Source organism: Dendronephthya gigantea, unplaced genomic scaffold, assembly GCF_004324835.1.
Source record: "Dendronephthya gigantea isolate DGI-Jeju-01 unplaced genomic scaffold, DenGig_1.0 000058F, whole genome shotgun sequence".
Classification (NCBI taxonomy): Eukaryota; Metazoa; Cnidaria; class Anthozoa; order Malacalcyonacea; family Nephtheidae; genus Dendronephthya; species Dendronephthya gigantea.
Genome location: NW_021163068.1, coordinates 731,718 through 758,506, shown reverse-complemented (window position 1 = coordinate 758,506; position 26,789 = coordinate 731,718). Strand labels below are relative to the sequence as shown.

The 26,789-nt window shown below is 37.4% G+C and overlaps 1 protein-coding gene across 1 annotated transcript; it reads right to left on the bottom strand.

The window, feature by feature from the left end:
• LOC114529970 (deleted in malignant brain tumors 1 protein-like) lies at positions 1–26,789 on the bottom strand. Its single transcript, XM_028551541.1, has 25 exons — positions 26,712–26,789; positions 26,141–26,467; positions 24,800–25,135; positions 24,008–24,337; positions 23,445–23,765; positions 21,508–21,843; positions 20,822–21,166; positions 20,413–20,748; positions 19,662–20,000; positions 19,098–19,433; positions 17,843–18,178; positions 14,948–15,268; positions 12,831–13,166; positions 12,382–12,717; positions 11,135–11,470; positions 9,750–10,085; positions 8,611–8,946; positions 7,970–8,290; positions 6,866–7,201; positions 6,027–6,347; positions 4,985–5,320; positions 4,537–4,872; positions 2,672–3,007; positions 1,380–1,715; positions 1–819 (listed from the first exon to the last, which is right to left on the bottom strand). The coding sequence occupies exons 1-25, from the start codon at positions 26,776–26,778 to the stop codon at positions 518–520; spliced, it is 8,034 nt and encodes a 2,677-aa protein (XP_028407342.1). The 5' UTR covers positions 26,779–26,789; the 3' UTR covers positions 1–517.

Here is a 26,789-nt window from a genome sequence, read left to right as displayed (position 1 = left end):
CCCTAATCATTTAGGCAGCACAGAAATCTTTCGCTTCTCGTGGCGCTCGCGCGTGTACGCGAGTCTACACGGTCTATTATTATGACAAGGTTGCCAAGTTTTCTTAACGAAATATACTACAACGTTTACTACGGCCAGAATATCTTGAAAATCATTTACACAAAAAATTTACACAGAATTAATCAAATCCTCTCTTTCGGACTCATCTATTATTTCATTACCCAAATACACTACTCTACATGCATAAAAATACCATTGACATTATCTAATAATAGAATCTAGTATAATAACAAACGTACTATATCTATATATCGCGCGGGTTTTGATTGGTTACGCTAATGACAGCTCCATTTCGCCATTGTTGTAAGTACAACTCCCTTTATAACTCGTTCTCTAAGTGTTCATCAGTTTTTAAACTTTTATAACGTCAGCTCTTGACAAGACGAAAATAATTCGCACTACACTAAATTTTTTAAGATAATATTACCAAATATTCGTCTGCGTCACTTTCAACCAATCACATCGCAGTATTTTCAACTAAATCTTTAGTGACGTAACCCAAGTTATCTGCAGCTTCTTCTGACTCATAACGGTTTTGTTTGAGACCGACATAATCCAACTCACCGTAAACTGGATTTTTAATTGTAGTTTGCGGATTGGAATCAGGTTCAATATTCCTTCTTCTCAACTTTCGACGACGATAAAATATCACGACACAGGCAATGATAATCCCAGCGATGATGACTGCTGGTATTATCATAAATATCGGCCATTCAGCTGCGCTGTCCGATTCACCTTCTGACTTTGATTTATCTGAAACTGAAAATTAACGAACTTTGTCAAATTCAAATAATCTTCAATTCATACGCAGCTCTAATGTAAGAGCGGATCGGGTTTTCTGCATAGAGTACATAATTAATGCTATACAAAACGGACATTTTGTGCAGTGATCAAATCATTTTGGCGGTACACAGTACTCATTATAAGTATATTTTTTGTATCGATTTACGCGTCGAAGTATTCACATCCTAGACATAATATGTACCGCGGTTTATTTACATTATTTACAACGCAACTATTGTGGCTATTCTTATAAAATGATGGATAAATTGTTGCGATCATATAAATGTAGTGAATGTATTCACAGTTGTTTGACGAAGAAAAGAGACTAAACTGAGAAAATCGCGCCTGGTTTATACATGAGCAACTGGCAAGCTCAGAAAATCACTTGTTTCGTTTCAAATGACATGGGGTTGCTACATGCTTCTATTTCTAGTATACTATGAAATGAAATCGTACATACTTTTTGTACAACCTGGAGAAGTATACTATATAAATTATGTCTACATCTTTACGTCAGTAAATGCATAATCTCTCACCTTTTGCTTTACATTCAACTCCGACGTCATCCTTATGCGAGCAGTGATCATCCCCCCAACTACTAAGAGAACAATCCACTATACTTTTTTCTTTCCCTGTGCAACGGACGTAATCTAACCATATCTTGCCAGAACCGGATGGAACCTCGTTTTTTCGAAGAGTCCTAACAGCAGCCGGATATCCAAGTTGACGACACACAACCCTAGCCTCTTCTATATCCCATTTGCTATCACAGATTGTTCCCCAATATCCACGATATTGTACTTCAACACGACCAATCCCAATTGCACTTGATGGTCCTTGCAACCTAAGTCTCACAGGTAGAGCTGAAAAATCTTAAAAAAATTAGAGAAAATGGTTGATATAAAGTGCTGTGGAGAAGTGTTCTTTAATAAAAATTATATTGATAAATAAGATATTGGCCTTCGTAGGGGCTTTCTATTTGGGAGCCGGGCTTTATTTGCAACGTGTTTAATTGTCTTCGCGTTTGAAGCGCAATTTGGCTTTACGTATAAAGTTCATAAAGATCAGCATCCATTAAAGTAAATTTCCACCACTTGTTCGTTTATAGCCATGTAGTGTTCAAGACAATAAAGACAAACGCTGGGAAACATAAAAAAATTAAGAATGGGCTCCACCTTGCGGCAACCGGGCCAGCTTGCTTGGAGTTCCGTTGGATCCCGCTAAGCAAGATCTCGCCTCTTTCAAGCGGCATCTCGCCAAAAGCTTGTCCATATAAACGAACAAAAGTTTTTATTAGGAATCGCAATCATGGCGAGGTCTTGCGGCCATGGCAGGCCAGCTCGGCTTCCAAATAAACACCCTCTTAATCAATAAAAAGATTCCAACATTTAAAATCCTATACTTATATAGCAGTGAAAATGCCACAAAAGAAATCACTGTAAAATGATCGAGGCCTCTTGCTGCCAATATTGTTCACACTTGTCAACAACATTGAACAATACTGTTGAAAATGAATATCGTTCAAAGTTAATTAAGCATTGTGAATATTGCTCAATATTAATAATATTTCTGAACAATTTGGGCAGCACAACATTGTTAAATGCACAACATTGTTAAATGCTAATATTGAAGCTACTGTATCTAATCTTTTTCAGTCGTGCAGTTTACTGAATTTATCATCTACTTGTTAAGCATCAATACTTTATGATTTACGCGCTAAAGACCGAGGTTAAAAATATTTTCTCATATTTGAAACTGTATATACGTTAGATATAATTGTATAGCATGATTAGACTACCGAGCTTTACTGATTTTTTCTTTAATTTACCTATCCTGGAGCACTGAACCCCTGCCACTCGATCACGGGCGCAATTACTAACTCCCCAATCATGTCTACAACTTGTAATTGTTTGTTCGTCCCCATCACAACGGACGCGTGCTAACCATAACGGCCCAGTACTTGGAGCAGGCAGATCGAAATCAAGAGTCTTTGCATCATCTGGATCATATCCAAGTTGACGACACACAACCTCGGCATCTCGATCATCCCAAAAAAAATCACATATTGGCCCCCAATAGCCATGATAAAATACTTCAACACGACCAGTACCATTAGCACTTAACGGTCCTTGTAATCTTAGTCTCACAGGCATAGCTGAAAAATCTTTAAAAACAGTGTAGCGTATGAAATTAATTTAAATGCATTAAATAGGTATGCATATAATAATTATGTACTAATTAAGTAGGTATATGCATGTAAGTATGTAGATTGCTTAGCAAATATCGTCCACTACAGTTTGTTTGGTAAAGATATCATCAGGTGGTAGACAGATAACGAAAAGGTGTTGTTTAAGTAGTTCAAACAAACAACGTTCTCCTATGCGAAAATTACATCTTTTCATCCGTGTACGAAATTGTGCTTTTTATAATTTTGGTTGGAATCTTGCATGGGTGTTGTTTTTCAATTGGCCAATATTAATTTTTCTCGAACGTTTAGTTATTTAAGTCCAATGTATAAAACATTTAACATGATTCCTATATTGCTCTTTTAATGTAGCAAATGTATAGAGTTTGTCCTGTTGGACTTCGGAAAACGTCAACAACCCGCACCCTTAAAACATCCCTTCATTTCAATAAATTTAACTGAATAAATAAACATCAATATATCTTTAAAGAATAATCTTGAAACGTCGAACTTTTCATGTGCCTAACCTAATGTTGATGAGCTATCGTAGTAGCTGTATTATGAATTCAATTTACAAGTGTTCTTTGAACATGAAGACTTCAGGAAATAATTTTAAGAAAATTTCAGGCAGAGGAAAATAATATTTCAAATAATATTTTTTTTGTAGTTTGTAAACTCGTATAAGGGCCGGCCTGAAACATTTTCCCGACGGAGGCACACAAAACTATTTCTCTGTTTTTGGTTGCGTAGTACAAATTTCAACGACAAATTGGAAAATTAAAGTCTTCGTCACACAAATCAGATTAAAGTGGAAGTCAAGTCCGTATGTAAACATATGGTTTGTTTACATTTTGAACTTCTAAATACAATGGCTTTGTGAATATCTAATACTATATTTAGGTTATCTACACTTCTAAACGAACGTGAAGTATATATACAGTGTTTATTCTCATTGGAAACATGCGAAATTTAGGCAATTCGTACTTGAGAGGGTCCTCCATGGTCGGCGTTAGATCATATCGAACTAACGTACATGACGTCATAAAATTTTCAATAACCTTAACCCTAACCGTAATTAGGGTAAAGCCAGAGATACTATTACATAAGTATATGATCACTCCTATACTGGGTATGAGGGTAACAGACATTTACACTTTCGTGTACATTTATAAATGTATAAATGTATCATCATTCATCGCCATTTTTATTTTATCATTTTTACGAACCAGCTCTAGAAAGACTTCATGTAGGACTTCTGTTATTATACTTCCGTTATTGCAAAATTTATGACCTCATGTACGTTAGTTCGATATGATCTAACGCCGACCGTCCTCCATTGTTACGAGCAGAGCGGACTTGACTTCCACTTTAGAAAAGAATGAAAATACACGGCGCAGTTTCTTGACAGAATATCATGAAGCAGATATAAGATACAGTTCCGAAAAAAATTAAAATGTAGACCACATGAATGTACACAATTATGGAGTTGAATTATTGCAACTTCATACCTGTCGTACTGCATTCTACACCAGCGTCTACAGCATGATCACAACCGGGAGCCCCCCAACCAGGATGAGAACAGCTTGTGATATTTTGTTCTTGGCCAGTACAAGCGACGTTGTGTAACCATATCTGTCCTGAACCAGAAGGAACCTCGCTCCTCTGAAGAACTCTGGCAGCATCTTTATAACCAAGTTGACGACATACAACCCTAGCATCTTTCATATCCCATTTAAGATCACAAATTGTCCCCCAATATCCATGATACGATACTTCAACACGACCAATACCTTTCGCGCTCAATGGACCTTGTAATCTTACACGGACAGGCATAGCTGATAAATCTGAAAAGAACAACGAAATTTATCAGACAATGTAAGGTAAAATTGGAATGAAGAGTTGCAACTCTTAAATGTATCCAATTATTGAATGTAATTATTCTGTAACATTATATACCTGTTGTACTACATATTACGCCAGCGTCTTCACGATGAGAGCAAGGATCAACACCCCAACCACTATGAGAACAACTTGTGATATTTTGTTCTTTTCCAGTGCAAGCGAGGTGAGCTAACCATACCTGCCCAGAACCTGATGGAACCTCGCCTCTTTGAAGAGTTCTAGCAACATCTTGGTAACCAAGCTGACGACATACAACCCTGGCATCTCTCATATCCCACCCACTATCACAGATTGTCCCCCAATATCCGTGATAGAATACTTCAACTCGACCAACGCCATTTTTACTCGAAGGCCCTTGTAGTCTGATCGATACAGGCGTATCTGTAAAGTCTTATATAAAATATATGATGTAAAATATATGGTGATATAAAATATTCGTGTTGTCAGCAGAGTCATATATTATAATTTCAACAGTGGAGGTAAATTTCAATATGGCATTCGGTGCTTTTTCAAACTTTTTTTGTCGTTTTTTGTCTTCACTATTTTTTGTTTGTGACGGCAGAAGAGCAAACGCCTGGATGGTATCACACAGAGAAGTGGTAAAGTTATTACTCTGAGTGAATCAATTTGGTTGCGAGACCTTTTTCAAGGCATCGTTTGCGGTCTGCATGAGTTAAACTGAATGAATGAATAAAGGACTGTTTGTCGACCACTGGATCGGCGTATAGAGCAGCCTTTTCGCAACGTTTTAGTGTTCGAAATATTTTGTTTTATTTCATATTTCTACGTTCGGCCAACTGATTGTGTTTAAATGTGCATATTAGGCTTGATGCATGTGGTCGCTGCATGCTTCACCGCTCGCGGATCATAAATATACGAGTATGCCCAACATTACATGCACAACATAAATATACTGTATGAGTATGCCCTCTCCCACTTGTAATTGCCTATACTGGTGACAATTTCGTAAGCAAGGGTTCTGTGAATAGAATAAACTCTTTTGGATCTTTCTATTTATTCGGTTGTGAAATGTTGTTCGCATGTAAACACGTCACGTCTTTCTTAATGGGCATATGATCGCCAACTTAAGTTATACCTTTTGTTGTACATTTCACCTCGACATCCTTTCTGTGCCAGCAACTATGAGAACCCCAACCGCTGTGAGGACAGTATGTTATATTTAGTTCGTCGCCATTGCAATCCACATCAGACAACCATATTCTCCTAGAACCAGAAGGGACCTGGCCATCATGAAGTGCTCTTGCAGCATCTTTGTAACCAAGCTGACGACAGACAACCCTAGCATCTCTCAAGTCCCATCCATCATCACAAATCGTTCCCCAAAGTCCATTGTAGAATACTTCGACACGTCCAGTACCATTTACACTAAATGGTCCTTGTAACCTTAGTAACACCGCTGCAAAATAATAAAAGAATATCGCAGTGTATGTACGAAATAATAATTTTTTTTATGGTAAAGAACTTTTACAACCAAATGGAGACCGTGAAATTTATGTTCAGACGAAATACGTTTACTCATCGATTTAAACTTTACAGCATTAAATTGAAACACTTGTATATTTCACTATAGCTAGATTCCATTAATTTTGTGTCTCTCAACGCATGACAAGCCTGTGATATAATTGAATGATCGGGTTTTATCATTGATACAGCTTGTTTTTTCCTCGTTTTGTATTTTATAGCTGCGAACAACAAGGGATTCGATTTTGTTCTAAATCACATGAAAGGTCATTTCTCTGTGTGACTGAAATAGGATTTCGGACAGTTTTCATTTGCGTAGTTTAGAAATTATGATGTCTCAAAACATGCCTGGAAGTATTTGCAATGAAATACGCAGGGCATTGTAAGACAACCTCATACCAGAATCGATTTAATTGAATGATTTTATTCATTAATAAAATAAAATACTTTTACCTGCTGTTAAACATTCAACTCCGGCGTCTTCGTGATGAGAGCAAGAATGAACTCCCCAACCACGGTGCGAACACTGTGTTATGTTTTGTTCTTTCCCAGTACATTCGACGTCATCTAACCATATCTTCCCAGAACCAGAAGGAACCTGGCGACCGTCAAGAGCTCTGGATGAATCCACGTAACCAAGTTGACGACAAACAACCCTAGCATCTCTGATATCCCATCCATCTTCACAGATTGTTCCCCATTGTCCACGATAGAATACCTCAACACGACCGGTGCCATTCGCACTTGATGGTCCCTGTAATCTAAGTCTTACAGGTATCGCGGCAAGATCTTAAAATAATAGACTAGTCATTACAAAAAGAACTGTTAAGGTATCTAGCAAGTTTATGTATTACTCTGTATATATATATATATATATATATATATATATGCATTAATATCTTGGAAAAATAGGGAGAAGTAAGGAAATAACGTGGCATTATAGTAGCCGTAGTTATTATTATATCCATATATATGCGCATTTAACATTGATAAAGCGCTACCAAATCTTGAAATATTGAAAAATATTTGTTTCATTTAACACCAAAAAAAACACCAGGAGCATTCTTATGTTATTAAATATTTGTCAAAGCAGTTTGTATATACGACATTATAGGCCTACTGTAGGTATATGGCATACAATACTTCACTGCTGTCAGACGTACATTCAAAATATTCTCTAAGCTGTATAGAAAATGATTATGCAAAGCACTTCTATACTGAGAAAAAAAACAACGAGCAGTGGAGAATTTAAAAGTAAAGTAAAAAAAATCCAAAATTAGAAGACGTTTTTTACAGTTAGTATAGCCTATGATTCAAACAAGACTCAGGTTGAAACTGTAAATTTTTATTTGAAAGAGAGAATCATTTCATTCATCCTCATCAAATGCATTCTGCCTTCTGAAAATAGCTTTACAATACCTTCAATCATATCATTATTGTTGACACTCAAGATGTCTTCAATTTTCGAAATTTTTTTTAAATTTACTTTCATAAGGTTCACATGCATGCAGAGAAAAAGATGAGAGGATTACAAACAACATTTTACGATTTTTTTACCCGTATTTGTGCATTCAACTCCTGCGTCTTCATGATGTGAACAATGATGATTTCCCCAACCATCGTGGGAACAACTTGATATATTTTGCTCACTTCCGCTACAAGAGATCTCAGATAACCATATTTGACCTGAACCAGGAGGAACCTCGCTTCTCTGAAGAGTTCGAACGACATCTCTATAACCAAGTTGACGACAAACAACCTTAGCATCTCTAATATCCCATTCATCATCACAGATTGTTCCCCAACGTCCATTGAAGAACACCTCGACACGTCCAGTACCATTCGCACTAAATGGTCCTTGTAACCTTAGTGACACCTCTGCAAGATAGTAAAAGAATATCGCAGTGTGTGTACGAGGTATTAATTTTTTTGTGGTCAAGAAATGTGACCACCAAATGGAGACCGTGAAATTTATTTTGCGACAAAATATGTTTACTTATCGATTAAAATTTTACAGCACTTAATTGAAACCCTGCAATATTTCACTACAGCTAGATCATGCAAATCTGTAAATCAATATGACGTCTCCAAACATCCCTGAAAGTATTGATATACGCATGGCATTGTATAAGACAGCCTCATGCCAGAATCGATTTAATTGAACGAGTTTAATTATTATAAAAATTAAATACTTATACCTGCTGTTAAACATTCAACTCCGGCGTCTTCGTAATGAGAGCAAGAATGAACTCCCCAACCACGGTGTGAACACTCTGTTATGTTTTGTTCGTCCCCAGTGCATTCCACGTGAGATAACCATATCTTCCCAGAACCAGAAAGAACCTGGCGACCGTCAAGGGCCCTAAATGAATCTATGTAACCAAGTTGACGACAAACAACTCTAGCATCTCTCATATCCCATCTATCATCACAGATTGTACCCCACTGTCCACGATAGAATACCTCAACACGACCAGTGCCATTCTGACTTGATGGTCCCTGTAATCTAAGTCTTACAGGTATAGCGGCAAGATCTTAAAAGAACAATGGAATGCATCAGATCAAACAAGTATTCGTAAGCAAATTACAACGAGAACTACTTACGGTATTTGGCAAGTTTATAATTAACTCGGTATATATAGTATAATGCATTAATATCTTGAAAAAATAGGGGGAAGTAAGGAAATAACGTAGCATTAGTAGCCGCAGTTATTATTATATCCATATATATGCGCATTTAACATTGATAAAGCGCCACCAAATCTTGAAATATTGAAAAAATATTTGTTTTATTTAACATCAAAAAACATTTGGAGGGGTCTTATGTTATTAAATATATGTCGAACAGTTTCTATATAGGACATTATAGGCCTACTGTAGGTATATGGCATACAATACTTCACTGCTGTCAGACGTACATTCAAAATATTCTCTAAGCTGTATAGAAAATGATTATGCAAAGCACTTCTATACTGAGAAAAAAAACAACGAGCAGTGGAGAATTTAAAAGTAAAGTAAAAAAAATCCAAAATTAGAAGACATTTGTCACAGTTAATATAGCCTATGATTCAAACAAGACTCATGCAGGTTGAAACTGTAAATTTTTATTTGAAAGAGAGAATAATTTCAATCATCCTCATCAAATGCATTCTGCATTCTGAAAATGGCTTTACAATAACCTTCAATCATAGCATTATTGTTGACACTAAAGATGTCCTCAATTTTCGAAACTTTTTTTTTAAATTTATTTCTATAAGGTTCACATGCATGCAGAGAAAGAGATGAGAGGATTACAAACAACATTTTGCGACTTTCGTATTGATTGCTATTTTTTTACCCGTATTTGTGCATTCAACTCCTGCGTCTTCATGATGTGAACAATGATGATTTCCCCAACCATCGTGAGAACAACTTGATATATTTTGCTCACTTCCGCTACAAGAGATCTCAGATAACCATATTTGTCCTGAGCCAGGAGGAACCTCGCTTCTCGGAAGAGTTCGAACGGCATCTCTATAACCAAGTTGACGACAAACAACCCTAGCATCTCTTAAATCCCATTCATCATCACAGATTGTTCCCCAATACCCGCGATATAGTACTTCAACACGACCAGTGCCATTCGCACTTGACGGTCCCTGTAATCTAAGTCTTGGAGGTACAGCGGCGAGATCTTAAAAGAATAGTGGAATGCATGAGATCAAAACAGTATTCGTGAGTACATTATACAAAGAAAACTTATTAGAGTATTAAATAAGTTTACTTATTATATGGCACGCGGCCTCGTGACTTAAATGGCGTGCGCTGATCGGTTCTGATTGGTCGAAGCCCGTGTTTGGATCAGGCGATCGAATCACGGAAATTTAAAGTTCTAATTAATTTAAATTTAAATTCAGGCCTTGTCGTTGTCGTTATTTTATAAGTCTATGGCGAGTGTTTTGCGAGCTATTCTTAACTCGAGCAACATTCCCAAGTGTTTGGACCAGGCGATCCAAACACGGAAACCATTAAGTAATTATATATTGCTGCACGGTAGGTAAAATCGAAATTTTTATCAAAAATGTGTTATGTAAAAAAACATATTGAATATATTTTCCTGCGAGAAATTCCTATTTTTAACGCTTGTATTTCGTCTTAGCGGTAAAAAGCGTGTTGTCTTAAATTAATCTCCCACAAATTTATAAATTATTAGCTATATATAAATATTATAAAGTTTTTCGCCACCAGGGAAAATCGTATTAATTTAATGTATGGATTTTTGGTGATACAAAATATAACCACTTTAATTTGTTATCGTCCTGTTTTAAAACTCAAATCTAGGGTTTACCACATGCTGTGATTTAGAGTATGTTTTTTCTTAAATGCTCATAAAATTTTGAGTAATGTAGGCACATACACGCCATTTCCACTTTTCATCGGAACGATGGAAACGAACCCCAGACGTATATATTCCTTAATCCTATAATCTCTACGTTGTATATAAGACTGAGACGGTATAAGACTCCGAAATTAGACTGAGACGTTTCGAGAGTCATGCAGTATAGTCTATGACTCAAGCAAGACGTAGGCTATAAACTATTGCGTTCGCTGTTCGTTTCTCTTTGTTCGTTGCCCGTTGCCTGTTGCTCATTGCTTACAGTTTAAACTTTACATCAAAATACACACGAAAAAACCATTTAGTATTACTTTAATATAGTTGCATTAATTTATTTTATAACTTACCTATCCTGGTGCATTGTACACCTGCCACTCGATCACGGGCGCAATTACTAACTCCCCAATCATGTCTACAACTTGTAATTGTTTGTTCGCCCCCCATACAAAGGACGCGTGCTAACCATAACGGTCCAGTGCTGGGGGCAGCCAGGTCGAAATCAAGAGTCTTCGCATCATCTGGATCATATCCAAGTTGACGACACACAACCTTGGCACCCTCATCATCCCAAATAAATTCACATATTGGCCCCCAATAGCCATGATAAAATACTTCGACACGACCAGTACCATTTGCACTAAATGGCCCTTGTAATCTTAGTCCCACATGTGAAGCTGTAAAATCTTTGAGAAATAGCATAGTTTATATTAATATCTATGAAAGATGCAGTTAAAACTAATTATAATGTTTAACCGAAGGGGCACAATGAGGGTGTTAAGCGCGTCAAACCTATATTAAATACTTCATGAAAACAACAAATATTACTCCTTTTTACACCACGTGGTTAATATTTATTCATTCTAATTGGGTTACTGAAAATGTGAAAAGAATTCCTGATGGTCTAAAACATGGCTTAAAGCGAAACTGCTCTGTTTTCTTGTAAATTAAACATTGTTTTTTAAAAAATATTACCATGGCTGGACTGGCTACACTACAACAGGAGCGTAGGAATAAGCTCAAGATTGGGGGCGGGGGTTCCACGTTCACGAGGCGCCACCATGCTTGGCGCCGAGCGAAGAAATTTCTGAAATTTGATTGCTTTAGATCCTTGTTTTTAGAGTTGTTTTGAGAGCAATTGCGCTAGATGATAGCAATTGCTGCTGTCTTTCTCATTGAACTGTAAACAAACTGGAAGGATAACTCAGTGGGTGGGGTGGTGTAATTGAAGTCACTGCTTTTTACTTTTTCTCAGTTTTAAGCTGAAATACTTGACTCCAAATGTTTAGCTGTATATGAAATTGAAGCGATTAAAAAGTTATATTTGGTGTAGAAATTTCGAGACTTTAGCCTAGAGGGAAATATCTAAAAAATATTTGAAAATTTCCTGGTTTTTTTGCCGCGGTTGGTAATTGTTTTCGTTTTTTAAAATATTTCCTTTGTAGTTTCAGTCTTGAAATTTCTACCCTAAATATAATTTTTCAATAGTTTTAATCTGTTTTTTTAATCTGTTTTGTGAGTGTATCGTATAAATTTGCGGAAACGGGGTCATAACCTACACAAATCGTATTATTGCACGTCATTAGCACTTTCATACCTGTTGTACTGCATTCTACACCAGCGTCTAGAGAATGATGACAATAAGAAATCCCCCAACCAGGATGAGCACAGCTTGAGATATTTTGTTCTTTGCCAGTGCAACCGACGTTAAATAACCATATCTGCCCTGAACCAGAAGGAACTTCGCTCCTCTGAAGAACTCTTGCAGCATCTTTATAGCCAAGTTGACGACATACCACCCTGGCATCTTTCATATCCCAGTTAGGATCACAAATTGTCCCCCAATATCCATGATACGATACTTCAACACGACCAATACCTTTCGCGCTCAGTGGACCTTTTAATCTTAGATTGACTAACGTAGCTGATAATTCTTAAAAGAACAAGCAAATGTACGAGATCAATGTAAGCTAAAATTGGAAAGAATAGTTGAAAATCTTGAATTTAGCGATTTATTGAATGCAATTATTCTGTAACATTATATACCTGTTGTACTACATATTACGCCAGCGTCTAGATAATGAGAGCAAGGATCAACACCCCAACCACTATGAGAACAACTTGTGATATTTTGCTCTTTCCCAGTGCAAGCAAGGCGAGCTAACCATACCTGCCCGGAACCTGATGGAACCTCGCCTCTTTGAAGAGTTCTAGCAACATCTTGATAACCAAGTTGACGACATACAACCCTGGCATCTCTCATATCCCATGTATAATCGCAGATTGTTCCCCAATATCCATGATAGAATACTTCAACTCGACCAGTACCATTTCTACTCAAAGGCCCTTCTAATCTGATCAATACAGGCGTATCTGTAAAGTCTTACATGATATAAAATATTAGTATTGTACGGCATTCGGTGATTTTGTCGTTTTTTGGTCTTAACTATTTTTTGTTTGCGACGGCAGAAGATACTGAAACGCCTGGAAAATAAGTTGTTACTTATGGTGAATCAAATTGATTGCTGCCATATTCATTGCAAGTCAACGAACTATAAAAGATTCATCTGAAGTAAATTGGCTTCTACACTGAAAATTGGATCGTGTGACGGTGTGGGCATGCAGTCTTTAACCAATGCGAAAGATTACATCTTGAAAAAAAAATGTTTTTTTAAATTCGACAGATTCGAAAATTCAGTGGCCAAAACGTTTTAAAAAGAAGCTTGATCTACAGGTCAATATGTTGACGCTTTACGTCCTACATTTTATCAGGGCGCCTATAAGATAGGGCGGCGAAACACACGGATGGCGTGTTGAAACATGTGTGATGTGCAGACCCCCCATGAAGATTCGAAAAACTGTTTTCAAAATGGCGGCGGGTTACTTAGATGACGAAGAACTTGAGATGTTTATAAGTTTGGATGACACTGATCTGGCAACAAATGACACAAATTCGTCATTTCCAGTTGCAAATACTGTTAATTTCAACGTAAAGGAATTAATTGCTGTTCTTGAAAGGGTTTCTTCGTGTTTTTTATACTCGTCCCAGTCCGCTGGTTACCAAGACAAGTTTGTAAACATGGTTCCGTTTTATGGTTGTCGTTTTCCAGAGAAAATTGTGAAAAAGGTTCAAAACATTATGCAACCATTTGCACGTGGAATCGATGTTAATGAACAAGGGAGTTATTTTCTAAATTTTCCAGCTTTAGGAGCTATGGCAAGGTTTTCAATTTTTTAATGGAAATTTTGTATATTGAAAATTCCAAAACGTTGTTGCGACGCGGTCTAATGCTCTTGCAAGTAAGTTAGCATTTTCTTGTTTTGTTTTTAGCTTGGCCAGGTCGACATTGCCATGACGAAAGAAAAACATATCATATTTTCAATTCGGAACGTTATCTAAGTATATAATATAATTTAAAGGGATTTTGTGTATATTTTCCGACCTCGCAGCCGTGAAAACAATTTTGTTGTAGAAAGTTTGAATACGTTCACTTCTACAAATGATTGCAAAAAAGGTTCAAAACGTTGTGTAGTGAAATTTGCTACAAATGTTCGTCAATATTCTGTACACCAAATCTTGAAGTATAATGCTTTTGGGGATTTCCCTCACTGAGAAAAATCAAAATGTGTATGATACATCTAAAAACAGACCAAGTAGCCGTGCGTATCCGTAGTTTTAATTTGACAAATTCGGTCAGTTAACTTTTGAAGAAACAATTTTAAGACACAATATTAATAGAAAGAGTTATAAATTACACAGGAGAAATCTTATTTTAGATATCGCGTTTATGGTTTCAGAGATTGAGTGGTTTTAATCGAGCTTGTTAAAAACCAAGTAAATATTGTTTCGTTCGAGAATTTTTCGCCGACCGCCCCGTCCCAGTCCTAAAATCGCATCACACATGTTTCAACACGCCATCCGTGCGTTTCGCCGCCCTATCTTATAGACGCCCTGATTTTATGTAATATACATGCAAGCGACAGCTATATTGCCATTAATTTCTTCTAATGCTAGGTCTTTTCATTCATTCTACTCATGCCGCAAAAATTGTATTAGCAACATATTTTAAACATCAAGAGTTCAACTATAACTCCAGTCGTTATTTCGTTCACTTGAAATTTTCGTAACTTTTTAGCTAATTCAATATTGATCCACTGTTTACCTTTTGTTGTACATTCCACCCCGATGTCCTTTCGATGCCAGCATCTATGAGAGCCCCATCCTCTGTGAGAGCAAGTTGCTATATTATTTTCCTCTCCTTTGCAATCTACGTCAGACAACCATATTTGCCCAGAACCAGAAGGCACCTGACCAGCAAGAAGTGCCCTTGCAGCGTCTTTATAACCAAGCTGACGACAAACAACCCGAGCATCTCTCAAATCCCATCCTTCTTCACAAATAGTTCCCCAACGTCCATTGTAGAATACTTCAACACGTCCTGTGCCCTTTGAACTTAACGGCCCTTGTAACCTTAGTTGTATAACTGCAAAATCGTAAAAGAATATCATAATGCTCATATGAGGGTATTTGATGGTCAAAAACTGTTATTCCAAGGGTAGGATGCAATCGCTAAGCAAATGTAAACTAACGCCTTGTTTACATTTAATTAATTTTCAATCTCGATATTTCTAAAAATATCAACAACAATCCGAATGTGCTACTATTTTGGCTCGTTATATGGTTATAGTTCTAAATAAGTATAAGCTGTAAGAAAAGTAATAAATGTGATAAACTTCAGATATTTTAAAACTAGTAGTCTACCCATTGTTATGACCAGAAACCACCGTAAAGCGCAATCTACATTTGAGGCAAAAATAAATGTAGCGTAAATTACTCGATTTTCAATTTTGTATATACATCAATTTCTGTATGATTTACATATACTAGAAATGCATGCATGCAAAATTCCCCCGCCTGAAGCAATAAACATATATTTCCAACAGTGAATTTTTATAATACTCGTTTCTGCTGAATGATCAAATTATCAGTAATATTAGTGTAATCCCATATCAAGTACAATTATAAAGTCGACTCCCGAACTATCAAATTCAACTATAATCATAGGCAGCCGCGCTTACTTTGTTTACTTCGTCTATATATTATGACAAGAGTTCGTCAAAAAATACCGATATAGTTTCGTAAAATTAATGTATAATAACATGAGGAGACGCCACAAAAACGCAACTTACAATATTAGCTAAACGCTCATTGGCGGTCTTGCGGGTGAGCCAATAAGCGTTTAACAACTAGAAATACATGCATGCAGCAACCCCTCGCCATTTCAAACGAAGCAAAATATTTGCTGAGCTAGCCAGACCTAACCTTCAATATTATGAAATGACCTAAATGTAAAGCCGATAGCTGATGTTTCAAATTTTTTGGAAACAAACACAATCGTAAAGGTGAAATGAAATCACCCGTTTTGCGGACGTGAACCTAAAAGTGCTGTATTTCGTTCAGTCTAAGTAAAATAACGACTGTATAAATTGAGATAGATCGTGTTTTATATTTATAGCTTGTAAAACGTTTAATACATGGAAAAGTTTTACTTTTTCGACGTTCACCTCGGAGGCAAAAATATTTAGAACTACAGTAAATAAAACCAATTCCATCGTTCTAGCATTAAAACCTACTTCGTTATCATTTTTACAAAAATGATCAATTTTCCACCATTGGGTGTGTCTGAAAAGATTTTTATATTTTTCAAAATAAAAAATAATAAAAAAATTTATTGTATAAGACCACCTTAAGAAAGATGACGTTTGCTTAGGCGGAGTGACCTGCGGATAGTTTTGTCAAAATTTCGCATGAATGCCTGTTTTTTTTTACTAATATTGCATAATGTCTTTCCGAAAAGTACGAGACGTTTACGTCTATGGGCTAGCAATCTCAGATTTGATCTGCAAAGTGCAAAATGAATCTTATCTTTATTTTCCAGACTGGATGTTCACTTTTTTAATGACAAACGTAATTAAACCCAAGACGTTCAAAATTTCGCTTTAAAGGGATGATGGCGTTTATAAGTACGACATGTATAGCGTTTATAAGACGTTTGCATAGTATAAGTATAAAATGACTTTCTTACTTGTTATTCATAAAAAAGAATATGTACTCAACTTTGCACGTACAACGCAAAAATGGCCAACTACGAACCGTCCCGGACGAGGTGACCCCACGTCCCAGCCCTAATTGCTTCACGTTCATAGTCCGCTGTTTGTAGTCGCGCAACTTAAAGTCCCTAATATATAGACGAAGTAAACAAAGTAAGAGCGACACGCGCGCGAGATCACACGCGCAAGTCAAAGTCTGGGCTGCCTATGCTAAAATCATAATTGTGCTAGGAATAGTTTTAAATGCTACAATTTTTAGCGAAATTTTAATTCCTTTTTAAACTGATTCATCTTCAAAAATAAATGCTTTCCCAATCAAAATAATTTTAACCAAAATGACGAATAAATTAAAAGAGGTGTCATACATTTGCTGAATCCACATATTAAACTTACAAAATGCTTGCTTTAAATACAAAATCTGCCCATTTTACCAGTTCAAAAACACTAGAAATCGTAGATTTTTTACCATCTGTTTGAATCAATTTTTTTTATCCGAAGGCATCTTTTAATCAATTTTACGAGTCAATTTTCGTACATTTTCAAGATAATCCAAATGAAAAATATTATTTAAAAAAGTTTTATGATTCAAAATATCAGTTATGCTGACGTGAACCAAAATTTTAATTTTGCCAATCGCACGTTTGCAAACGTTTGCTAGTTACCAGTTTTTAACTCTTCTTAAACTCACGTATGCGCATAACTAACAAAAACGTCCAACGTGCATAACATAATGGAGGACAACTTCGATTTCGAATTTGCATTCCCGGCCTTAATTAAAATCTTCGGGCAGGATTAATGTAATAACTCATGTAATATGTGTTTTTATTTCTTTGTTTCTGGAATACTTTTAGTATTTGCAAAAAAGGAACACTGTGTGGGAATAAGAAAATATCCAAACTGAATCGCTCAATCTGATAAATAAAACTACCACCGGTTTCATCCCATACCTGTTTTTGTACATTCAACTCCCACGATATAAAAAATCGAGCAACTATGTTTTCCCCAACCACCGTGAGAACAACTTGTTATATTTTTCTCATTTCCGGTACAAGAGACGTGAGACAACCAAATTTTGCTGGAACCTCTAGGAACCTTGTGCCACGGAAGCGTTTTAACAGCATCGTTATAACCAAGTTGACGGCATACAACCCTAGCATCTCTCATATCCCATCCATCATTACAGATTCCTCCCCATTGTCCGCGATAAAATACTTCGACACGACCAGTGCCTTTGCCACTTAATGGTCCTTGTAACCTGACTCTCACAGGTATAGCAGAAAAATCTTATAAGAAAAAAAATGGAAGAAAAAAATAATAAAGTGATCAGCCTATAGTGGTAATCCTATATCGAATTACAAACAAAAAAAGCTGTTTAAAAAGGAATTCCGGTTGAATCTGCGCAGGTTACACTTCGCTTACATCATGACGTAAAATTTCCCTTATATATGGCAAAGCGCCATATTACTAATTTTTTCGAGCAAGACGGCCGATTCACATGAGGCTCTGCAATCCAATTTGACCGTTATTCCTTCGAGTACAGCACAGTAGTTTCCAGTCACGTTGAAAATCAAATTAACAATGAAGACAATGTATAGTAAGTGAACATGACCTTTCGCCAAGTGGGGTAAGTACTAAACTAGTTCAAAAATGCGTTTAAATTAACTTGTAATATCTGTTTTTTGCGCAGTTCGTATTATAAAAGGGACAAAAAGTGACTTTTTGTGCTGATGACAGCTCATCCACTGTGAAGATGCAAATGTTTGCTAGGTCAAAACTATTCAAGCTATAGTTTTTAGTCTTTGAGTTCTGTTGCCCAACCGGCAAGCCTGGATTGCGAGGTTATCGCGCAACATTTTATGCCTAGTATTTCATACATTTCCTATCTGTTTGAAGGATTTTGGGATTTTAGAAAAAAATATTGCCACAGTCACGCACCACGCACACTTCCCAACCATGCATACATGAAATAGTCTGGGTTTTTTACGGGTCTTAACGACGACGACAAATTGATTTAAAACGACTCAATGGCCTACCTTTCTGGCCGAATGAAATGAAATTCGAACAATGGATTAGATGACAAACCTTATTATCATCTCATTATCTGTCGTTTAAATTGCATATGATACTACTAATACGGCCATATAGCTCACTGAGAATTAATACAACATTTCACGACTATCCAATTGATCACTAACGTTTTACCTGTTTTTGAACATTCAACTCCTGCGTCTTTGCGATGCGAACATCGATGATTTCCCCAACCATCGTGAGAACAACTTGATATATTTTGCTCACTTCCGGTACAAGCGATCTCAGATAACCATATTTGGCCTGAGCCATCAGGAACCTCGCTTCTCTGAAGAGTTCGAACGACATCTGGATATCCAAGTTGACGACATACTACCCTAGCGTCATTAAGATCCCATCTATAATCACAGATTGTTCCCCAATATCCATAATAGAATACTTCAACACGCCCAGTACCATTTGCACTCAGCGGTCCTTGCAACCGCAGTCTCACAGGTATAGCGGTAAAATCTGAGAAGAATAGTAAAGTATTTCTAATTGAACACGTTGGTAGAATAAGCGCATATCTAATTATTGGACAACATAAGTATTTAAAAGACTTAAACAACCTAAATTGAATTAGATGTTTATATAAATAAAAAAGACTGTATTCGATCAAATCTCTAAACGTATATACATGGGCTATAGACGCACTTTTCTAGTTTCTTTACTGTTTGGAGGGTCGTTATTACAACTTACTTTTCGTGGAGCACTGTATGCCAGCGACTCGGTTATAAGGGCAAGAGCTATCTCCCCAACGACCGAGAGTACAGCTGGTGATATTTTGCTCGTCCCCTGTGCATCTGACGTCTGATAACCACATGAGACCAGAACTGGGAGGGACCACGTTACTTGGAAGAGTTTTTGCATCATCTGGATTATAGCCCAGTTGACGACATGCAACCTTGGCATCGCTTTTATCCCACCAATAATCACATATTGTTCCCCAATATCCATGATAGAATACTTCAACACGACCAGTACGATCTGTGCTTAATGGTCCTTGTATTCGTAGCCTCACTGGCGTAGCCGTAAAGTCTTAAAAAAGCGTCAGAGAAAGTGGAAGATCTATGAGGCCACAAGTTGGGAAGGCATTCGGCAGTAGACCTCCCACCAAAAAACATCAGTCATAAGTCGCAGGGCCGTAGCTGAAAGCTTATTTGGCGGCGAGGGGGATGCCTGACAGAGTTTTTTATAAGCCTTATTTGAACATAAATATACATTTAAATCTTTTCCCCTCCCCCTAATTATGATTTTAACTTCGGCATTAATAAGTCAGGTGATTCGTCCCTGAAAGCCACGCAATTTTCGCCGGAGCATTTCGCCGTTCACATGCACTCCACCCCATTTTTATGCCTGGAGACCTTTGGTCAAATCATGGATTTAAATTACGTTTTACAACATATATTATTTCCGTACTGGTGGATTGGTTAATTTTTTAGCTATATACCTGTTGTGCTGCATTCAACACCAGCGTCTTCATAATGAGAGCAATAATGAACACCCCAAGATCCATGAGTACAGCTTGTAATATTTTGTTCTTCTCCAGTACAATCTATTTTAGATAGCCATATCTGTCCTGAACCAGAAGGAACCTCGCTTCTATCAAGGGTTCTCACAGCATCTTGATAACCGAGCTGACGACATACAACCCTAGCATCTCTCATATCCCATCCATTATCACAGATTGTTCCCCAATGCCCACGATAAAATATTTCAACGCGACCAGTACCATTCACACTCACTGGTCCTTGTAACCTTAGTCTTATAGGAGCAGCTGAAAAATCTTTAAACAGAACATCTACGTGTATAAGAGCAATATTGGATGAAATTGATTATTTAATCTTTTTAATTTATACCTGCGTTACTGCATTCTACACCAGCGTCTCCACGATAAGATCTTGAGCAGAACAAAATCTCTCCCCAATGGCCGTGACCACAACTTGTGATATTTTGCTCCTTCCCCGTGCAATGAACTTGAGACAACCATATCTCTCCTGAACCGGAAGGGACTTCGTTTCTTGGAAGGGCTCTGACAGCATCTTTATAACCAAGTTGATGACATACAACCCTGGCGTCTTTAATATCCCATCCACGATCACAGATTGTCCCCCAATATCCATGATATAATACTTCAACACGACCAGTGCCATTTGAACTTAATGGTCCCTGCAGCCTCACTCTCACAGGCGTGTCTGAAAAATCTTAGACGAGCAAAGTTTAACGATAAACTAGAGTCTAATTAATCTTTTCTATTACTTGAGTACACAGAATACCTATCAGAAGGACAACTCTATTGTTTTTGTCGAAAGTGGGATTCGTCATGATTCGTCACTCAGTAAGTGCCGTAAATAGAGGCAACCACCCCCCCCCGGGATAATATCAAAAATGGTGACATTTTAGACTTTGGCAGGGAGGAGATTCGCTCTATTTACGTTACTTTCTTCGGGACGAATCATGACGAATCACACATACTAGAGTTGTACTTCTGCTATATAGGTATTCTGTGTTTTGTTAAAGGAAGAATTATTTGGTAAATTCATACCTCTTGTACTGCATTCTACGCCAACGTCTTGGGAATGAGAGCAAGAAATAACACCCCAATCGTTATGACTGCAACTTGTGATGTTATGTTCATTGCCAGCACATGCAACGTTAGATAACCATATCTGTCCAGAACCAGAAGGAAACTGGCCAGGACGAAGGGCCCTAGCAACATCTTGGTAACCAAGCTGACGACATACAACACTAGCATCTCTCAAATTCCATCTATAATCACAGATTGTCCCCCAATACCCATGATAGAACACTTCAACCCGACCAGTGCCGTTTTCACTTGATGTTCCTTGTAATCTGAGTCGCACATCTGTCTCTACATAAGCTTTAAAATATATGTATGGTAATGAAGTAAGAGGGATTAATTGAAGCAAGAGAGATATTTGAAATAACGTATTCTCCTTTATAATTTGTTTTTTTTGATAATCCGTAAAATTTAATCATAAGAAATATAGTAATTTTATAAAATTTACAATTATCGATCATGCATTAAAGCTAAGTTCTACAGACGAAGTTAATAGTTCTACACACTATTTACAAAAACAACTTAAATAGACTACACGCTAATGTTTAAGTTCCATTCAGACAACGTAATGTCATTAGTCGTTGTGATGGACGCAGTCCTCCAACTTCGACTGCCACGTACACACACCACGCGAGCTCTAAGCAAAGCAAAGGCGATCTTTCGTCGTAACCAGCTAACCACCATAGATGGAGAATGATTCTTCTTGTCAGCCAGCTTCGCACCCAGGAAGGAAAGAAAATGTTGCGTCTCTCTTCCGCATCCACCAAAGGCGCTGAAGACGACCGGTGTGAAGGAGCCATGCTCGACTTCAACAATCCGTTGGTTGTAATTTCACTTCTTTTCCCGTTCGTTGGCTTTAAACGAGCTGCTCAACGTCTGGCGTCAATGTGTTGCGACGTATGGGTTAAACACCCTTACATCAAAAAATGCCTTTTCACATCTAAGCCGGAAGCCTCTCGCAGCAATGTCCACTCGGCGTTATCGGCTGAGATAGCACTGGGTGGAAGAACCTCGCCAGTCAAAGGAGCAAGGGCAGGTTCAATTGAAACATCGTAAGCAACGTCATCGATAGCAGCAGCAAGTAGATCACGGATGTCATCATGTTTTCGATGGATAAAGCCCCCTTTCAGGCACGACAGGGCATGGTCCACCGTGAACGATTTTCCACAGGCGCAGAAAGATGGAAGGCGTTTTAATGGCCATCGATAACGCATATAGATTGCATCAAAGAACTCTTGCACGCTTGGTCAAGATCTAGCCTTCTCCTTTATAATTCATTCTTCTCCTTTATTCCGTGTGCAGTACGTTCCAAAGACGGAATCTTTGCCATCGCAAGGCGCTTATATTCTTAGCTCGGATGCAAAAATTTGTTTTTTAAAAAATGGACATAAGCAGTGCGTAAGAAGCAAGATAATTAGGGGTAGGCAAAATCATTCATTCATTTTAATAGACTGTAAAAACAATCGATTTGGCACGAATAGATTAATATGCCTCCCTCTCCCGTTATCGTTCTTCCTACGCTGCTCTAAGCAGGAAACCCAACGGGTAAGAATCCTTGAATTGAAATTGAACTTTGATTGATATTATTTATATGGCACGTAAGAACACTGGTGACATCATTTTCACCTCAGCGATGACAAAATCCCGCAATGAATTTCGTGTGCATTAGGAGCTAGTTCGCGGGGAATAGTCTACATGGCTCGGTGGAAAATAATAAGCACTACTTTGCGATTTAGAATCACTTTGCTTCGATATTGCGATAAAGAATAAAAAATAATTCTGCTATAGAAGTGATTCCGCTATTGTTTTTACCTTTATCGGCATTCTCGATAGAGAATTGAAATTTATAAATACAAAAACGTTTTAAATCTCATGCATAGGTTTGATATCTAATTTTTTACCTGCTGTTTTACATTCAACTTCGGCGTATTCTTTTTGATAGCAATTATGAGAACCCCAACCTGTATGTGAGCACGTTGTTAAGTTTTCTTCATTCCCAGTACAAGAAACAGAATCCAACCATACATGCCCAGAACCGGTAGGAACCTGGCTACCACGAAGTGCCCGAATAACATCTTTATAACCAAGCTGACGACATACAACCCGAGCATCTCTCATATCCCAGCCTCGACCACAGATTGTTCCCCATTGTCCATTGTAGAAAACTTCCACCACACCGGTACCATTTGAGCTTGATGGCCCTTGCACCCTCATTGGCACGGCTGAAAAATCGTAGAAGAACATAGCAGTGCATGAGATCATTGATCTTAATGGTAAAAATGAACGACCTACAACTAAAAGGCTTTTTGAATATGTGAAAATAAAGGAATCTAATCGGAAAAGAACTTGCAACTTGACCGGTGTCTCTAATCCGGTTCGCCGCAGTGAATGATATGAACAAAAGGCAAAACAACGTGCGGTTTGAAAACTATCTGTTAAAGAGTGCAAGGCCCGAATAATATACCTGTTTTCAAGCATTCAACTCCGACGTCATTATAGCGAGAGCAATAACGACTAACACCCCAACCACTGTGAAAACAGCTTTTTATGAGTTGTTCATCACCAGTACAATCGAGGTTACTTAACCATATCAGCCCAGAACCGAAAGGAAAATCACCATGAGAAGGTATCCTTCCCGAATACGAATAACCAAGTTGACGACATATAACCCTAGCATCTCTTATATCCCAGCCATCATCACAAATCGTTCCCCATTTTCCTCTGAAGAATACTTCAACACGACCAGTGCCATTTTTACTGAGTGGCCCTTGTAACCTTACCGACGCATTAATTGCTGAAAAAAGTTATAAAAATTAACAATAAAACAGGTAATGTCTTGCTGTATTTTATTTTTCATGTCTAAAAAACTCGCAATTTGAATTTTTATCATGACCAGCGACTATAAACAAAAAGCGGAGGTGGCCGACTGCGTGTGCCTTAGGTCAGACAGATTTGCTCATAGGTCGAAATTCTGACTTAACCAACTTCTTATGTGTCATGGAAATGTCTCTCCCAAAAAGTAGGATCGATTTTTCGAGAGTCTAACTTTTACCAAGGGATGGTCCGAGCTGACAAACGTCTGCTAGCTGGTTGTTCCATACAACGTCCTGATTATGCTTTTAGAAAAATGATAATTCCCATGCACAACATTTAAGTTTGGACACTTAGTCTCAATGCCGAAACTGATGGACGTGGAAGTTGAAGAATTAGTAGAAAAAGAAATTTATGAATACAGATTTTATCGTAAACTTTATACCTGTCGTTGCACATTCAATTCCAGCATCTTCATTGTGCGAGCAATAATTACGTCCCCAACCACGGTGAGAACAACTTGTTATATTTTGTTCATTCCCGGTGCAAGAAACGTAGGATAACCATATTTGACCAGAACCAGAAGGAACCTCGCGACTTTGAAGAGCTCTCAGAGCATCTTGATAACCGAGTTGACGGCACGCAACCCTAGCATCTCTTAAATCCCAACCATCCTCACAGATTGTTCCCCATTGTCCATGATAGAAAACTTCAACACGACCGGTACCATTTGCACTTAATGGTCCTCGTAATCTCAGTTTAACAGGTATAGCGGTGAAATCTTAAAATAATAGCGGAATAAATGAGATCACTTGCAAATCCATTTAATTGCTACATAGAAATCACGGAAAAAATTAAAATTCGGCACAGATAAGTGATGTCTGGAATTCCTAAGGTCTTTGACAACAAAATTGTAAAAACGATGCAATGTCGTAATTTAATGTAGAGTACCTACATGTACATATCAATTGATGGGAGACTGTGACTGTGTTTTGCCAATGAAAGCTGCAAGGATGCTGGCGAGAACACGGCGAAGACGGTTATTGATGAAATAAATAATTAATGAAGTATTTAGAAGTTGTAAGCCTCGTTCACATGCTGTTTATAATTGTACATTATTTTAAAGTTTCAGCTTCTGCATTTCAAGAAGCAGCGAGCGCTGCCAGCTCAAATTGGCCACGATAAAATGGTCGCCGCTAAACATACCCAATGTTTTATGAAACAACCCTTTACCTCGATCAGTACGGTTTAAGGACGCTATTATGACTAATATCCGAAGCGGACGTACTCACAATTAATATAAGCCTGGAATTAAGTTCAGAATGATATAATATAATTTATGGTGTTTAGAGACGTTGCTAAGTTGGTCATGACAATACAGTTATAGAAACACGCTACTCGAGCAATCACCACGTGTGTTCTATTAATGCATATTATAAACATGTATAGCAACACAGGTCTTTTCCCGCTGAAATTGACAAGCAAAGTAACGTAATGAGAATGAATTTGTAATTTATTCGAATTCTAATATTTGTACAAAATCTTTTCATTGAGTTATATTAATAAAAAATAGAAAATATTTTCTGCATGTGTATTATTACCCGGGAGTTTAAGAGAACGTGAAATATTCATAATAACGAGTGTGTAAACGTGTTGCTCAAGGAATTTTTGTTATTTTAAAAAGTTTTTTTTTAACAAGCCATGTTTCGGTTAGAAATTTCTACTGTACTAATGAAATTTCGCCCCAAAATATTAGTCGATAAGTGCCAAGAAAAGTATATCATACCTATTGTAGTACATTCAACTCCAGCATCTTCGTCATGTGAGCAATCATGAACCCCCCAACCACCATGAGAACAACTTGTTATGTTTTCTTCTTTCCCAGTACAACTGACTTCATCTAACCATATCTGACCAGAACCTGAAGGAACTAGCGTTTTTGGAGGGAGTTTTACAGCTGTATCGTTGTTATAGCCAAGTTGACGACAAGCAACTGTAGCATCTTTCAAATCCCATTGATCATCACATATTGTACCCCAAGCTCCATTGTAAAATACTTCAATCCGCCCAGTACCATTTGCGCCCAGAGGCCCTTTCAATCTCAGCAATGATCCTAGAAAGTATACATATTTATAAAAAAAAACTGTTACGACGAATTTCCAGTGATTTGAATTTATAACTGTAGCTAAGGACAGAATTGGCCAATCATAGTCGTGTTTTATGAAAAATGTAGCTATAAAGAGTTTAATACAACCGGCCCCTGGTATATTGTTTGTGATTAAAACCGGTTAGTAGCAGCAAACGACTAAGTGACCTAACACTATTACGCCTATACAGATTATAAAAAAATGATTTACCTTCGCAATGGTGTGGTACAAAAGATACACCAAGAATTACGCCAGTTATGACAACCAAACTCGTCATTTTGTGAACAA